Below are 14,751 nucleotides of genomic sequence, written 5' to 3'. Positions count from 1 at the left end.
CAAACAGCCATTCAGTATATGAATATACCTGAGTGTTGCTGTGGACAAGGGTCATGGAGCTGGAGGCTGGAGGTGCCGAGAGCGTTGGTACTGAGGCAGAGGAGAGTGGCCGTGTCTCCCTGTGAGTGGCGCATGGTGAGGGAGCTCCTCAGGCCTGTGTTCCCCAGCTGCTCCTCCCTGATGACTCTGTCAGTAGAGTTAGTGACCCGCAGTCCAGACACACGCCACTCCATGCTGGGAGAGGGATTCCCACGGCTCTCACAGGAGCAGCTGATCTCTGCTGCAGTTCTGCTGCAGCTCCCAGAGCCAGAGATCTGAGGCATGTCTGAACACAGGGTGCCACAGTTAGTAACAACACAGCTCTACACATATAATAATAATATGATAAATGTAATTATCTAATAATTACAAACGCTGAACCTACATATAACATTCAGCGGTACAGTTGTCGAGTTCTCCTTGCCATGTCTATTCTGTGCTTCACAGTAGTACTGTTCACTGCCACTGGACTCAGTCACATTGAAGGTGAGATTCTGTCCAGTTCCTACAGTGTTCATCTCTGTCCCATTCACTCTATACCAGGTGTAGTTCTGCACTGGTGGGCTGGCTTTACTACTGCAGGTCAGAGTCACTGAGCTGCCCTCTAACACTGAACCAGAGGGACTGACAGACACTGAGGTGTTCTTAGGAATATGAAAATATGAATTCTATAATTGTATTTTTAATTGTATTGTATTCATTGACTATTATTATTGTTAATTCTGAACAGTGTACTAACCATTGGAAAAGCTTGAAACATATGTATATTTTATGACTATGATGATGATGATGATGATGATGATTATTATTATTATTATTATTATTATTATTATTATTATTATTATTATTATTATTATTATTATTATTATTATTCAATATTCCTTGATTTACTAAATAAAAAGAATAATACTGTGCCTTTCAGCTCTCTTACATAGAACTGTGAGAGTCAGACTGGCCTCAGACGTCTGATTGCCTCCTTGTTGCAGTGTGTAAAGTGCCCTGCAGGTGATCTTCTGCCCATGGTGGAGGTGGGAAGCAGTGAAGATCAGATCAGAAGACACAGATTTGGTTTCATCCTCATTCTCTTGCAGTTGATCCACACTGTCACTCAGCCTGGGGGTCCATGTCAGATTTGGGGGGAGTTTGGGACAGGGGGCTGCAGCAGAGCAGCTCAAACTCACAGAGGTCCCCTCCATCACCTCCATCTTCTCTGGGGTTAACTTGGGTTTTGGTGGAGAGTCTAGGAGACATGGAGACATGAGGATGGGTTACTGTCTGTCTCAGGATTGGAGAGTCACACAGCACTCAGAGCACTAATCACCACATCAACAGTGCCTGGCTAACATATTATCAACTATAAAAATGCTCAAAGGCTCCAATATAAAGTACAATCTTTTCAAGAAATAAACAGGCAACAGCACATGTGAAGTCTGTTCTGGATTGAGTGCATACATTCTGCAAGGCCACTACATGCATGAATGACGTCTGACTGTTATATTTTCGTCGTCTAGCATAGGCCGGATGGTCTTGGGCAGTCCTCGATCGCACAAAATACGGCTCAACCACAATATACATTTTAGTGCAGCAGATTTATTTGCAGTGCTCCATGAAAAAAAATATGTTGTGTGGAAAAAGAAGATATTTACAATGAGAAATACAAACAAAACAAATGACTACACACGAACATGAGTTACTTTCCGAATAATGGCACAGCTACACTCTTGGCTCTTAACTCACAAAAAAAACTCCTCTCTTGAACCAGAAGGAAGGTCGGGGCTCCTTCTAAAGGCTTAGCCCCTCCCACAGGAACATGACAACTGTACTCTTTACTATCCCCACCCTACACAGGTGATATGCATCTTATTTGTATCTCTGCACAGTTCTGTTAAATTAATTAAAATTACTATTTACCTCATTGGGATTACATCATCCCATACGCCAGTTATTAACAGTTAAACTTATTAAAATCAAACTTGCGAACAATGGTGCGTTCCAATTCTGGCTGGCAACGCGCCTGTGCAAATCGAGATGGGCACCAGAAAGCCAGCTCGATTTCTGCGCCTAAGTTTAATACTGCAGGCTGCCGTACCCAGAAGTGTTCCGCAAATTAACAACACGGACAAACGAAAACACGGACAACAAACTCTACAACATTTAACCGCTGGACAACGATAAATGGTAACAAAGTAACAAAGGCATTCATGTTTGTGTCTTTTTAAACGAGCAATTTCACTGTTAGGGTGAGAATATGGAGTGGAAGTGTTGCATGTGTTTTCCCTGGGAAACGTGAGCTAGCAGCCGGGTGAGCGCCCCCGAACTTAGCGCACTCTATGAAAACAGTGGTATGACTTGCGGAATGAAAACGAAACAAACAAACACAAACATGGGATGGTTATGGCGGTTTGGTGTATGTAGTGCTGCTCGCAGCCCGGGACAGAGCCCTCTGTCACAATTTTGGAGCTGGATTTTTGGAAGAATTAAAAGTAGTCAGAACGCACTCTCACACACACACTGTCTGCATTCATATCTTGTCAGTGCCTCTCAATCATCAGACCACGCTGTCCCTGGTACTATAGTTATGGAACAAAAACAAAACAATGTTTACACACATATTTGATATTGAGTCGAAAGAATTCTACCTGTGATATTAATTTCAACAGGTGGAGGAAACGTCGCTTTGAGTATTGTATCGCATTCTAATCTGAAGTGATATTGACCACTATAACTCAATGGAAGGTTCTCCAGGACTGTAGTGCAGTTCTTCTGTGCTAGGTTTTCAGCAATCTTCCCCTGCAGAGGAGGTCCCGACTGCTTGCTGGAATCAAACAAAAGAGTTTTGTCCTTCAACCACTTTCCTTTAACTGTTTGTGTACACTGTGCCAGCTCTGCGTCATATTCAGATGGGATCTCAAATCTGCAGGGAATCAGCACACAGGATCCACTAAGAGCTTCTATACTCTGAGGCATCCAGATTTCCCACTTTCTACCCAGGGTTCCTACAACACACAACACAGCTCTGTCACAATATTACACAAGTGATCCTACAGCACACACACAACACAGCTCTGTCACAATATTACACTAGTGATCCTACAGCACATACACAACACAGCTCTGTCACAATATTACACTTGTGATCCTACAGCACACACAACACAGCTCTGTCACAATATTACACTAGTGATCCTACAGCACACACACAACACAGCTCTGTCACAATATTACACTCGTGATCCTAAAGGCTCAATACAGATAAATACGCTAGCACGCTAGCATGCTTTTACATGAGTAAAATCATTGTAAATGCAATACTTCCCATTAAGCCTATGGACATTTTGACATGCCATTACATTTTTAAAATAGTTGAAAGACAAATCAACCACAGAGTTTATGTTCCCGATTGGGCTTGTGTGCTCTTTTAGAGTTCTATTAATACCAGCCATTTTTACTGTGTAGCCAAATTAATTATCAACAGTGACTTTAGGTTGTATTCCCACAAATGTTCCTACATATATTCATTCATGTAGCCAACTGCTTTCTTCCTGCTTTAGTTTCACAAAGTAATTAATTTTAGTATTTAGTCAAATCACCATGAAAGCACTCATTGTTTAAGACCCCTGTAATGTAGCAATGCACATTCTATAACCCCACCCACACCAAGCCCTACCTTGCAGCAGGCAGCCAATGAGGATGATTCTCTCTGCTCCAATCATGTCACAGTATTAGTGAGGAGCAAAGGCACTGGGTGGAGCTGATCTGGAGAGGTGAAACACACTCATCAACTGCTGCAATAGGCAGATGGTTTGTGGGAACCTCCTATTCAGCCCTGTTATCAACCGGCAGCATGGGGCAGATTGGACAGAATTTTACCTGCATTTTAATTGTTCCGCTGAAATCCTGAGTTATTCTCAGTCATTGTATTTTTATTTTTGAAAGCTATGACTATGCAGGGGGGGCCTGTAGCGTAGTGGTTAAGGTAAATTAATGGGACACGCAAGGACAGTGGTTCTAATCCCGGTGTAGCCACAAAAAGATACGCACAGCCGTTGGGCCCTTGAGCAAGGCCCTTAACCCTGTATTGCTCCAGGGGAGGATTGCCTCCTACCTAGTCAAATCTTCTGTGCGTTGCTCTGGGTAAGAGCATCTGCCAAATGCCAATAATATAATGTAATGTAAAAGATGAGTCTCTGTTAGGAATGGTGTTTCATCATTCAGATAGTCCATAGCATCAAATTACATTGAACGGATTCAGAGATTATACTGTTTATGCAATCATTTAATTTTTGACTAAAATGTGAGCAAGCTCAAATTCCTTGCAATTTATGTTCATATGGCAGTAGTGTTTTCAGTGACCACTGTTGTTACACATGTTTACTTGCATTATTGTCATCTTGCTATCGTCAGCTTCGACCAGTCTGGCCCTTCTCCTCTGACCTCTTTCATTAACAATGTGTTCTTGCCTGCAAAACTGCTGTTCGCTGGATGTTTTTGGTTTTTTGCACCATTCTATGCAAACTCTAGAGACTGTTGCATGTGAAAATCACAGGTGTTTCTGAGATACACCCTGTCTGGAACCAACAATCAACCCTCTTGACCATGTCTGCAGGCTTTAATGCATTTAGTTGCTGCCACATGATTGGCTGAATAAATATTTGCATTAACAAGAAGGTGTGTAGGTCTACCTAATAAATTGCTCACTGAGTGTATCCAAGTGAGATTCTCAGTAGTATTTATACAACTGTGAAAACTAGCAATGCATATAGTGTAAATGGAACTAGACGACAAACATTATTGTGTTGCTTTTTGGCATCATAGCCGAGATTGAGACGGGTGCGTGGGGGTTGGACCCAAAATGCACGACTCAGAAACAATAGTAATATAAAGACCCCTCAGGGCTTTATTCGGGACGAATCCCAGGAGAGTAGTCAACACAAGCAAAGTCCATACACGTAGATCCAGCCAAACAAAAAGTAAACAAACAAAAAGCACGGTGCAGAGGGAAGAGGCAAACTCGTAGTCGGTAGACGTGCAGGGAGGTCCGGTAGCAGGAGAGCTGTCAGCGGGGCAGATGAACAGACGGACGGCAGGCAGAGGCGTAGTCGTGGGCGAAGCGGGAGTCGAAACCATGAAACAATCAGCGAAGCAAAAGTACAAAAACGATGGTCACAAAACAGAAATCAATAAACAATGGTCGGTAACAGGCTTGGATCGTAACGTGTAATCAATAGTGGTCAATGCTCAAGAGTTGCGTGGTAAACAGAGGCAGACAATTTCGCAGTGAACAGTAGCGCGACTGGGCTATAAATGCGGGTGTAGACAGGTGCAGACAATTAGTTAGAGCGTAGCAAGGAAATGGAAAACAGGTGCGATGGATGACAAGTTTAACAAGGAGATTAGTAATCGTTAGTAATAAACCTATCCTGCCCTAGCATTAGTAAATTAGTAAATGACATGCACGAGAAACGTAAGGTAACATGAACACATGATTAGTTTGTTAGTTTCTACCCAATCCTGATCTAGCGTTAGTAGTTTTAGTAAATAGACAAATGGAAACAATTAGGGAGTGAAATGACAGAGAGAGAGAGAGAGAGAGAGAAAAGGCGGAACGGAAGGTTTGCGGAAAAACATGTAAAAGTGTATGCATAACAACGACCAGTAAACGTAACAATAAATATGCATCAAAACATAACACAAAGCGAAACTAAGACGATAATCACTCAACATAACAAGGTAATATAATAGTACGAAAACATAACTAGACATGACAAGAAAATAAATCGTAACGAGACATAACTAAACATGACAAGAAAATAAATCGTAACGAAACATAACTAAACAACATGACGAACCTAGACTAACATAATACATGATAAGACAATACAAGACTAATACAAAATGAATAAACATAAAACATAGCGAGACAGACCTGAAACGTGACAGAGATGTTCTTACAAAATGAACTCCATCTGTAACTCCATCTGTACAATATACGCTGTATCCGTCATCTCCTGACAGAGAAAGCCACCCAGCTCCTAGTCCAGGCGCTCGTCATTTCCGCCTGGATTACTGCAACTCCCTCCTAACCGGTCTCCCATCGTGTGCCATCAAGCCCCTCCAGCTGGTCCAGAATGCTGCAGCCCGCCTGATCACCAGTCAGCCCAGGTCGGCTCACGTCACCGCGCTTCTCATTGGCCTCCACTGGCTTCCTATTGCCGCACGCATCCGTTTCAAGGCCCTAGTGTTGGCATTTCAGGCTGCGAAGGGAACTGCCCCACCCGACATACAATCCTTGATCACTCCCTACTCCGCAGCTAGACCACTCCGGTCTGCCAGCTCTGGTCGCCTTATGGTTCCCTCACTACGAGCACCTAGCGGTCGAGCTGCACGTTCACGCCTGTTTTCCGTTCTGGTTCCTCAGTGGTGGAATGACTTGCCTACAACTGTCAGGACAGCAGAATCCCTCCCCCTATTTCGACGCAGACTAAAAACACACCTCTTCAAACTCTTCAAACTCTTCCTATGTATTTTCCTAGTTATGGATGTGATGCTTTGACTTGTGGAAGAACCTATGCACTTGTAAATCGCTTTGGATTAAAAGTGTCTGCCAAATGACAAAAATGTAAATGTAACTTGTGATCGCGTTGTAACAGAGAGCCTCTTGCCGTCATGTGTTGTTGTCATGTTGTGAATCGTGCAGTTTTAAATATCCGAAAAGATGCACACAACAGCTGAAGGTGCAGCGTCAAAAATAGCTGAGGCAGACAATCATACACTTGATGTAATGCTCCATAATCAGTTTTACTTTAACTTTTAAACCAGGACGGTTGTGCTTTAGATTATTTTGCACGTTACGTTGCATGTTCATTATTTGTGCAGGCTTTCTGTTCTTACCAGTAACGTAGACTCACCATGTTTAGAACTCGAAGTTAAATCACGATGATCCGAACAGCGCAATGTTGATGACAAATCAATAAGAAATTACTTCCAGATCAGCGTTTCCTTGTGTAAAGCGTAATTTCTTAGGTTTTCATAAACACTTGGTACGAGCCACGTACGTGATCCGTTTCAGCATACAGTGAAGAGGTAATGGTGCTCTCCATGACAGTGTGGCGGGGAAGCTTCCATAATCAAAAAGCTGCCATAATCAAGAATCTGCCGTACTCATAATCATAAACCACATTCCTCAGGAGAAACACTACCATTGCACGGATGCCAACTTCTGGTGGAAGCGGTCGCTTCAAGACGGTAACGTTAGCCTATGTTTGTTGAAATAAACAATTATTTTTACGAAATTGATGTGAAGCAAATTGTTTTATTTGGAGCATTGAGAGTGACCGGCAAAGGTGTGTGCAGAGGCATGCAACAAGCAAAGCAGAACAAACTGGAACACAACTGCATTTTCAATTAAAAAAAAAAAGATTTGTCACAATAATCAATCTCACCAATCTTCAACATCTTCGTCTCAGTGCTAAAGGAAAGTAAGCTCACGGCTAATTTTGAAGCGATACTCTTTAACAGTAGGGTGCTGAAGTTACTGAGTGAGGGTGGACACCACTGGTGACTGGAGGCCCAAATACGAAGTTCAACAGCAAAATGTAAGGCTAGTTGTCAGCTTAAAGAAATGGTATCTGATCTCCAGCAACAATCTAGAATTTATTGTGGTAGCTGGCTTCATGAAACAGGTAGCGCCGTCTTGAAATAATGTTTTGATCAAGTTCGCCTGTCGATCGGGACTCGGGTAGATTTTATATACACTTTTTTTTTCTATTTTTTGAATATGTTCTCATTGTGAAGCATAATGGATTTATAGCTGAATGATAGACGAACATGTAAAGGTTCCCAATCTGCACTCCCCTTTACAGAGCGTGTACATATATGTGACATACACTGTCAATGCTCAAATTATATTTTAATTATTGTAATATCACTAAGGAAAAAACGAAATCACAGCCACGTCGTATCCTGAGAAATACACTTGCATTATTGAGAGGATGCATGCGCTTCAGAACAGTACTTTTTAATTAAATGCTATGCCAGCATTTAAACTTATGCTAAGCCTGAGAACATAATCAGTCTTTTGACTGAGCCAAGCGTTACACAGGTAGAAATTGACTTACTGTAGAACAGAAGAATAGCCAGTCTCTCTCCACGGCACACTGATTCTGCCCTGCAGATCTAGTACAAACTCAGACAAAAGAGGAAGTGCTCATACTTATGTGGTGTTTTGAAGAACATGTGTTGCTGTGTTTATTATTGGTTAATATACGTAGAACATGTGCGGTTAATTTGAGATTTCCACTCATTTCTGATAAAACTACTGAACATCAACTTCTTCTTTGTCATGATACAATAGTATTAACAAAAATACAAAATTACAATTGTTGCTCTGATCATTAAACTACTTTGGCTCCATGACACATTAACAGAGAATTCAATCAGAATAAGCCAATCAGCATTAATGCCCAAACACAGTCAGCAGACTGAAAATGAGCTACTGCAGGAATACATCTGTGTACATTGTATGTGTGGCATGATCTTACCCAACAAGATGGTTCACAGTCAAGTTCCAAACATCAGAAAGGGAATGTGACAGTCATGTAACAGAAATTACAGAGCATAGCAGAGGTTAAAAGCTGAAGCATACTTTTATCACTGAATCATTCATTAGATTATTCAAATCAAATTCAAAGTTTTTGTTTTTTGCAGATTGTTCCACCCACGAAATGCAGAATAACTGAAACCCAAATTTTAGTAGAGGGATGAGGTATTTTATAAAGTTGCATTGTTATGTATGGATGTGGTGTTTTATGTTGAAGCACTTTGTAATCCAAGTTTTAAAAGGTGCTATATAAATAAAGGCTGACTTACTTTCTTACTTACCTTTATACGTCGAGAAATATATTAGAATTAGATCCTTATGGAAACATATTTTCTCATGTATGTGCTATGATTCAAATGTTATTATTTGTACTGTCCTTTTGAGACTGCTTCTCTGCGTGTTTTTACTGTACTTCCTCCCACCATAATGTACAAAAGACAGCAAGCACGCACACACAAACATATTACCAAATGTACTGATCATCATTATTGACAAGAATCACTTCACTATAAAGACGATGTAGTTATAATTTATCGGGGCCAGGCAAGGCACCGACCAGCTCGTCAGGAGCATTTGGGGATTAGGTGTCTTGCTCAGGGACACTTCGACACTGTAGGCGGGGGATCGAACCAGCAATCCTCCGACTGCCAGACGACTGCTCTTACTGCCTGAGCCATGCCTCCCCCCTTATTAGAGAATGTTGTCCAATGGTAAATGGTTGGCTTTTATATAGCGCCTTTATACAAAGAGCTGTTCAGTAGACACTTCTCATTCACCCATTCCTACACACTCACACACCATGCAAGGCACCAACCAGCTTGTGTGTCGTAAGTATGATTCGTGTTTCAGAAGTAATCAATTAGGAACCAGCAAACTTTTATTTATTTATTTCACATGTCATATCGACAGATTAACAGAGCAATCATAAAAGAGAATTGTTGTCATACTGTATATACAATAGTTTTTACCTTAATAGATTTTACAAATCCAATATTAATGCCCATCAGTCTTTTCTTTATCATGGCATCACAGAAAATACCTAAATACCTAAATCATATCCTGCTGTCGGTTTTCTGTAGGTTTACTGTAAAACTTACAGTATTTTAAACCAAAGTTAAGGGTATCAGGATGGAGAAAAAAGAAACGCTCAAAAAAGAATCAATGTTCATTTCTCTCCCTTTTTCTAACCTCATTGCTCTAACCTCAATGCTGCACACTTTTTTCATATCGTCTAAAACAGGGGTCACCAACCTTTTTGAAACTGAGAGCTACTTCATGGGTACTGAGTCATACCAGTGACTGGCTACCAGTTTGTTTTTTCACATGCACAATACTGACCTTTGAACTAGAGTAGGTCAGAGTTCACCTAAACTTATCTAAACTTCATGTATAATAAACATATTTTTAAGATATTGTCATTTTTAAATCTATATAAATGCAAGTGTGATAAAAAAAAAAAATAGCAACAGAATAAAATAAAATTTTAGATGCAGCTCACTAGTGAGTTGTGCTATTTTTAGAACAGGCCTGCGGGCGACTCATGTGGTCCTTGGGGGTGACCTGGTGCCCGCGGGCACCGTGCTGGTGACCCCTGGTCTAAAACAACATAAAAAACTGCCCTTTCATGCAGTAGTAAGAAAGTTTCACATAAATCCGTAATGCAATCAGTCTGCACATTAAATAAAGACAAATAAAAAAAAATATATATATATGTTTCGCATCTAACAGCACATTTCCATTCACATTTATTTATTTATTTATTTATTTATTTTACTCTTTCGTCAAGATTCCATTCGAAGGACAACTCTTGGTCTCCTCTTTGAAAATTCACAGGGTTGCAGAAAAACAGGTAACTGCCAAATTTACAGTGGGTTGCAAAGATTTTGGCACCCCTGCTCAAAATGCCTTTTACAATTAATATCGAAGTGAACAGAAGCAAGCCTGATCTCTAAATTGTTAAACATGCCACGTTTCTTCAAATTTAAAGCAACATCACATTTATTTTAATTCTTTAGAGTAAAAAAAAAAAAAAGTCCCAATGCAAAAGTTTGGGTACCCTGTCGTTTTACAATTTTTAAACAATACAAAATGAAAATACAATTTGCAGGAAGAATGTTTAACTGTACCATTTAGAATTAGGGTTTGCTTTTGATCATGAACCAATTCACTGTAACAGACATTTAAACCAAGGGTGCCCAAATTTTTCCGCCCAAATTTTTCCACCCAACTGTAAGTGACAACTGACAGCGTACAGTCATTAATGCAACCCTAGAAAAGTGGTTGCTTTTAAAGACATCAGCTTTTAAGGAAATACAACAAGCTCATAGTTTTAATGAGCCACTGTGTCTGTCTCAGTTTCCATCTCCAGTGTCCTGCTTGTCATCAGCCTCTTCTTGTGCGGTCACAGTGTCTTTCTGGTGTTTGTTTTTAACCTACGATATGGAGCATACAGACGCACACACAGACATGCACACACACACACACACACACACACACACACAAACAGACATGCACACACACACACACAGACATGCACATGCACATACACACACGCACACACAGACACACACACACACAGACATACACACACACACATACACACACACACACACACACACGGACATGCACTCACATACACGCACACACACACACACACACACACACACACACATGGACATGCACTCACATACACGCACACACAGACATACACAAACACACACACACACACACACACGTACACAGAGACACACAACCACACACACACACACGCACAGACAGACAGATATGCACACACAGAAACACACAAACACACACACACAGCCATGCACACAAAGACATAAAAACATATACATGCACACACACACACACACAATTATTAAAAGCAACACCTTAGTGCATAAATTGATAGTCTTAGGGCAGTGCTTCTGTTCATATTGAGAGTAAAATGTGAGAAAAAAAACTCTTTCATTGCTAAATGAACACTGCAGTGCTTAAAGTGTAAACTTAAAAATGTCCAATTATGCCTGCATTCTTTGAATTATAAGTGCAGCACAGTGACTGTGGTGATTTATGAGTTCACATAATGTCATTTTTACAAGCTTCTGCATTTTACATCATTGGCATTTGGCAGATATACAGAGCGACTTCCAGTTGATTAGAACAAGCAGGAGACAACCCTCCCCTGGAGCAATACAGGGTTAAGGGCCCAAAGGCTGTGCGGATCTTAACGTGGCAACACCGGGATTAGAACCACAAACCTTGCGTCTCCCAGTCATTTACCGTAACCACTACGCTGACTGAATCCAGTCAATGTGATTCTACAGTGCATTTCAGCCCTTCAATAAGGTGTGTAAGGTTGACCTCTGAGTGATTGAAGACAAATTCAGATCTATTCCTGTCTGTACTGCACCCATCTCTGATACTGAGGCATTCTGCTCACATTTCATTTTCAGAAATATGATTACTCAGCGTAGTGGCGCCCCCAGGGAAAACAGTTTAAACCCAAAGTGTTCTTACCTGAGCATCAGCTAGTCAGGTCTCACTGCTTTAATTGAGGAGGAGTGAGGTGACTTCCTCACTGGTAGTCTGTCATGGTGGGAGGTAATGACCCAGTGTGACCACCAGAGGGCTGGGGCTCATTGTTTTCACCTTCGCTTCATTAGCGCCAGGGGAATTCTCCCACGGAGGAGTATTTAAGGCCAGTACTGACAGCCTTTCAATGCTTTTGTGTCCAACTGTTCGCTCTTGCACAAAGCCGGTAAAGCACAAGGTAGACTCTGCGAACTTTACGAGTCCGGTACTGTGCTGGTGTGCATTCTCTATCTGTCAAAGAGAATTAAAGGTAAGGAAGGCATTCAGCTGGTTGTGTTACGTTCACTGACGTCTTCCTCAAGGGTTTTGGTTTTCCTTTTGGGCACGTGTGAGCCGGTGGTTGGGGGACGTTGTCCATGTATTTTGGTTTGCATTTTAGTCCTGAGCTGCGCCTCAAGGTTTTATTTTCGTGCCTAGCTTTTTACCACTAGGTTGTACTTTATTTTGTCCTCGGTCTGCGACCGCTGGTGCTCAATTCTGGCACTTATTTTGGTTAAGTGGTTCGCCCTGTTTTTAAAGGGTTGTTTTATTTTCTTATAGCCGTTTTTGGCTTCATTTCTGTTTTCCCTCAAAAGTTATTTTGTGGCTGTGTATCCCCATTCCCTTTCCTCCTGATATCTAGTGACGAGCGCGTCCGCACATTCATTTAGGATGGTTTTTACTCTTGGTCGCTTCTGGCTCTCCGCCCAGTCCCGTCATTACAGAACACAAAAGCCATTATGGAGAGGCCAGCGACCAGTTCAGGGAGCGAGATGGGAGATTCTTCTCTTGAAGCGGAGCAGCAGACAGTCGTATTTCATCGCCAGGATGAGATCTTGGCCAGGCTAGGTGGGCAGCAAGATGTGCTGATGGGTCTCGACGATAGTTTTCGGTAACTAGCGAGCGAGTTCCGCTCATCGCGGGCACAGGCGCCATCTCCTGACAACCCCCAATCACTCACTTCTTCCCCATCTGCAGGGTCCGCTCACCAGTCCATTACACCCGGGGTGAGGGAGCCCAAATTACAGCTGCCGCTGCGGTACGGGGGAGAGGCGGGTAAATGTAGGGGGTTCCTCTCCCAGTGCCTGATTTTTTTTGAAGCTCAGCCCTCTCGTTTTTCTACTGAAGATTCCCGAGTGGCATTTATTTTATCGTTACTGACCGGGACTGCTCTGACTTGGGCGGATCCGCTGATCCGGGCACAAACTCCTTTAATGAACAATTCCCAACTCCTCATACAGGAAATGACACGGGTGACCAGAGTGTGGCAGAGTGTGGCAGAGTTCTCCGTGGTGTTTCAGGCTTTGGCAGGGGAGACTGGGTGGGCTGACGAACCGCTTATGACACTACTTACAGGCGCTTTGTCAGACCCGGTCAGGGACGCTCTGGCCACATTGGAACCACCGGGGAATTTGGGTTCGCTGATCTCTGCAGCGATTCGTATAGACAATCAGATTCGGGAACGTGAGCGAGAGAGAGCTGGCAGAGTCGGAGAGACCCTGGAGAGAAGGGCTGTGTTTCTTCTGCAAATGATCCGGGCATATGATAAGAAACTGCCCTGACCTTAAAGCAAAAGAACAGTCCCACTAGTGGAGCGAAAGTCACTAGTGGGACCTATTGAAGGTATTAGCTTTCGCACAGTGATTTTGGTTGAACTGACATGGAAGGGGGTCATAGTGAGGGCGGACGCCTTTATCGATTCTGGGGCGTTGGATAACTTTCTTGACCGCCAGTGGGCTAAACAAAAAAACCTACCGGTTCGGTCGATGCCGCAGCCTCAATCCATTACGGCGCTGGGCGGCCGCCCATTGGGGTCCGGGGTGGTTCGTCACAAGACAGAGCGGGTGGTTATGCGGATCCCGTTTGGGGGCCACCGGGAGCAATCCCGTGTCCCGGTGGGGTCCGCAATGCGCTGCTCATTCCAATCATATGTATACTTCTTCAGTCCCTCCCATAGAGACTGACATAGGGTCCGAATTGGACGAGGAGCCCGTTAGTCCTACTGTCAGGATGCCGGAGGGGGAGGAGCAGGAAGGGAGTCTAGAGTGGGACTCAGAGTATGATTGGAATCGTCCTATTGACGAGGGTGAGGGCAGTGATGGGACTGACTGGGACACCGAGAGCCTGTTTCAAACCACAGTCAGTCAGGGTTGAGGACCAGATGGTAGGGGCTATGGGGTTCCCGCTTCCAACCAATGTCCCGAGGGTTTATTGCGGGTTGGCCGAAGTATTCAGTAAATAACGCGTGACCACGCTACCTCCACATCGGTCGTACGATTTACATCCTGGTACAGTTCCGCCCCGGGGCGCACTTTATTCTTTGTCGGCCCCTGAGAGCAGGGCCATGAAAGAATACATTCGTGACGCCTTAGCTAATGGGTTCATCAGGCCGTCGTCATCACCAGCGGGAGCGGGTTTTTTCTTTGTTAAAAAGAAAGACGGGAGCTTAAGGCCATGCATTGATAACAGGGGGCTGAACGTTATTACGCTGAAAAATAGATATCCCCTGCCGCTGATGAATTCTGCGTTTGAGTGTTTGCAGA

General features: G+C 42.9%; 1 protein-coding gene across 1 annotated transcript in view; it reads right to left on the bottom strand.

The window, feature by feature from the left end:
* Window positions 1–8,256, bottom strand: part of LOC133138865 (myelin-associated glycoprotein-like) — a 43,699-nt gene extending 35,443 nt beyond the window's left edge. Inside the window, exons 1-3 of the mRNA XM_061258021.1 lie at window positions 8,157–8,256; window positions 3,707–3,795; window positions 2,679–3,035 (exon numbers count right to left, since the gene is read on the bottom strand). Coding sequence (XP_061114005.1) covers window positions 2,679–3,035; window positions 3,707–3,752 — 403 coding nt within the window. The 5' untranslated portion in view covers window positions 3,753–3,795; window positions 8,157–8,256. The remainder of the gene's footprint in view (window positions 1–2,678; window positions 3,036–3,706; window positions 3,796–8,156) is intronic.
* Window positions 8,257–14,751: the final 6,495 nt, after the last annotated feature.

The sequence above is a fragment of the Conger conger genome, chromosome 1 (genome assembly GCF_963514075.1).
Source record: "Conger conger chromosome 1, fConCon1.1, whole genome shotgun sequence".
In the NCBI taxonomy this organism is placed as follows: domain Eukaryota; kingdom Metazoa; phylum Chordata; class Actinopteri; order Anguilliformes; family Congridae; genus Conger; species Conger conger.
The sequence above is the reverse complement of the archived record's forward strand: the minus strand, read 5'-3'. Positions and strand labels throughout refer to the sequence as shown.